This window comes from Malurus melanocephalus, unplaced genomic scaffold (genome assembly GCF_030028575.1).
Source record: "Malurus melanocephalus ecotype Western Australia unplaced genomic scaffold, MMel_1.1 scaffold_2968, whole genome shotgun sequence".
Classification (NCBI taxonomy): Eukaryota; Metazoa; Chordata; class Aves; order Passeriformes; family Maluridae; genus Malurus; species Malurus melanocephalus.
Genome location: NW_026626200.1, coordinates 1 through 1042, shown reverse-complemented (window position 1 = coordinate 1042; position 1042 = coordinate 1). Strand labels below are relative to the sequence as shown.

The 1042-nt window shown below is 63.1% G+C and overlaps 1 protein-coding gene across 1 annotated transcript in view; it reads left to right on the top strand.

Annotated features, from left to right (window-relative positions):
• LOC130587991 (eukaryotic translation initiation factor 5A-1) overlaps positions 1 to 1036 on the top strand; it is a 4256-nt gene extending 3220 nt beyond the window's left edge. Inside the window, exons 3-4 of the mRNA XM_057388950.1 lie at positions 32 to 99; positions 972 to 1036. Of these exons, the coding sequence (XP_057244933.1) occupies positions 32 to 94 (63 nt within the window). The 3' untranslated portion in view covers positions 95 to 99; positions 972 to 1036. The remainder of the gene's footprint in view (positions 1 to 31; positions 100 to 971) is intronic.
• Positions 1037 to 1042: the final 6 nt, after the last annotated feature.

Below are 1042 nucleotides of genomic sequence, written 5' to 3'. Positions count from 1 at the left end.
CCCCGCCCCCTGTCTCTGGCCCCGCCCCCAGATCACGGTGCTGTCGGCGATGACCGAGGAAGCCGCTGTCGCGATCAAAGCCATGGCCAAATAGGGCAGGTGGGCGGGGCCACGGGAAATGAGAGGAAAAGGGGCGGGGCTTGTGCAAAATAACGGGATGGGGTGTGGCCAAATAGGGCAGGTGGGCGGGGCCACGGGAAATTGGGGGAAGGGGCGGGGCTTATGCAAAACAACGGGATGGGGTGGGGCCACGGGAAATTGGGGGGGAAGGGGCGGGGCTTATGCAAAGTAACGGGATGGGGTGGGGCCAAATAGGGCAGGTGGGCGGGGCCACGGGAAATTGGGAGAAGGGGCGGGGCTTATGCAAAATAACGGGACGGGGGTGGGGCCAAATGAAGGTAAAGGGGAGGGGCCACAACAAATAAGGGAAAAGGGGTGGGGCTTATGCAAAATAAAGGAACAGGGGTGGGGCTGGGGCCAAATAAGGGAAAAGGGGTGGGGTCACACCCAAAAATGGGGGCGGAGCCAAAGAGGGTGGGGTCATGGTCCCATAGGGTGGAAAGGGGTGGAGTCAAACCGGGGGGTGTGGCCATTACCAAATACGGCAAAATGGGGGGGTGGGGTCCCATTTTGGGTCTGGGGGTCCCCGATTTGGGTCTGGGTGGATTTCTGGGTCCCCATTTCGGGTCTGGGGTCCCGTTTGGGGTCCCAGTTTGGGTCTGGGGGAATTTCTGGGGGTCCCATTTCGGGTCTGGGGTCCCGTTTTGGGGGTCCCCGATTTGGGTCTGGGGGGGTTTCTGGGTCCCATTTTGGGTCTGGGGTCCCGTTTCGGGTCCCCAATTTGGGTTTGGGGTCGTTTCCGGTCCCATTTTGGGTCTGGGGGGATTTCTGGGAATCCCAATTTGGGTTTCGGGTCCCCATTTTGGGTCTGGGGTCGTTTCCGGTCCCAGCCCCTCCCCCTCTCTCCCCAGGCCGGCACCGCCGGGGTCGGGCCCCGCCCCCCCCAACTGCAGCCGCGAGGGGGGAGGGGAGGGGGAGGGGC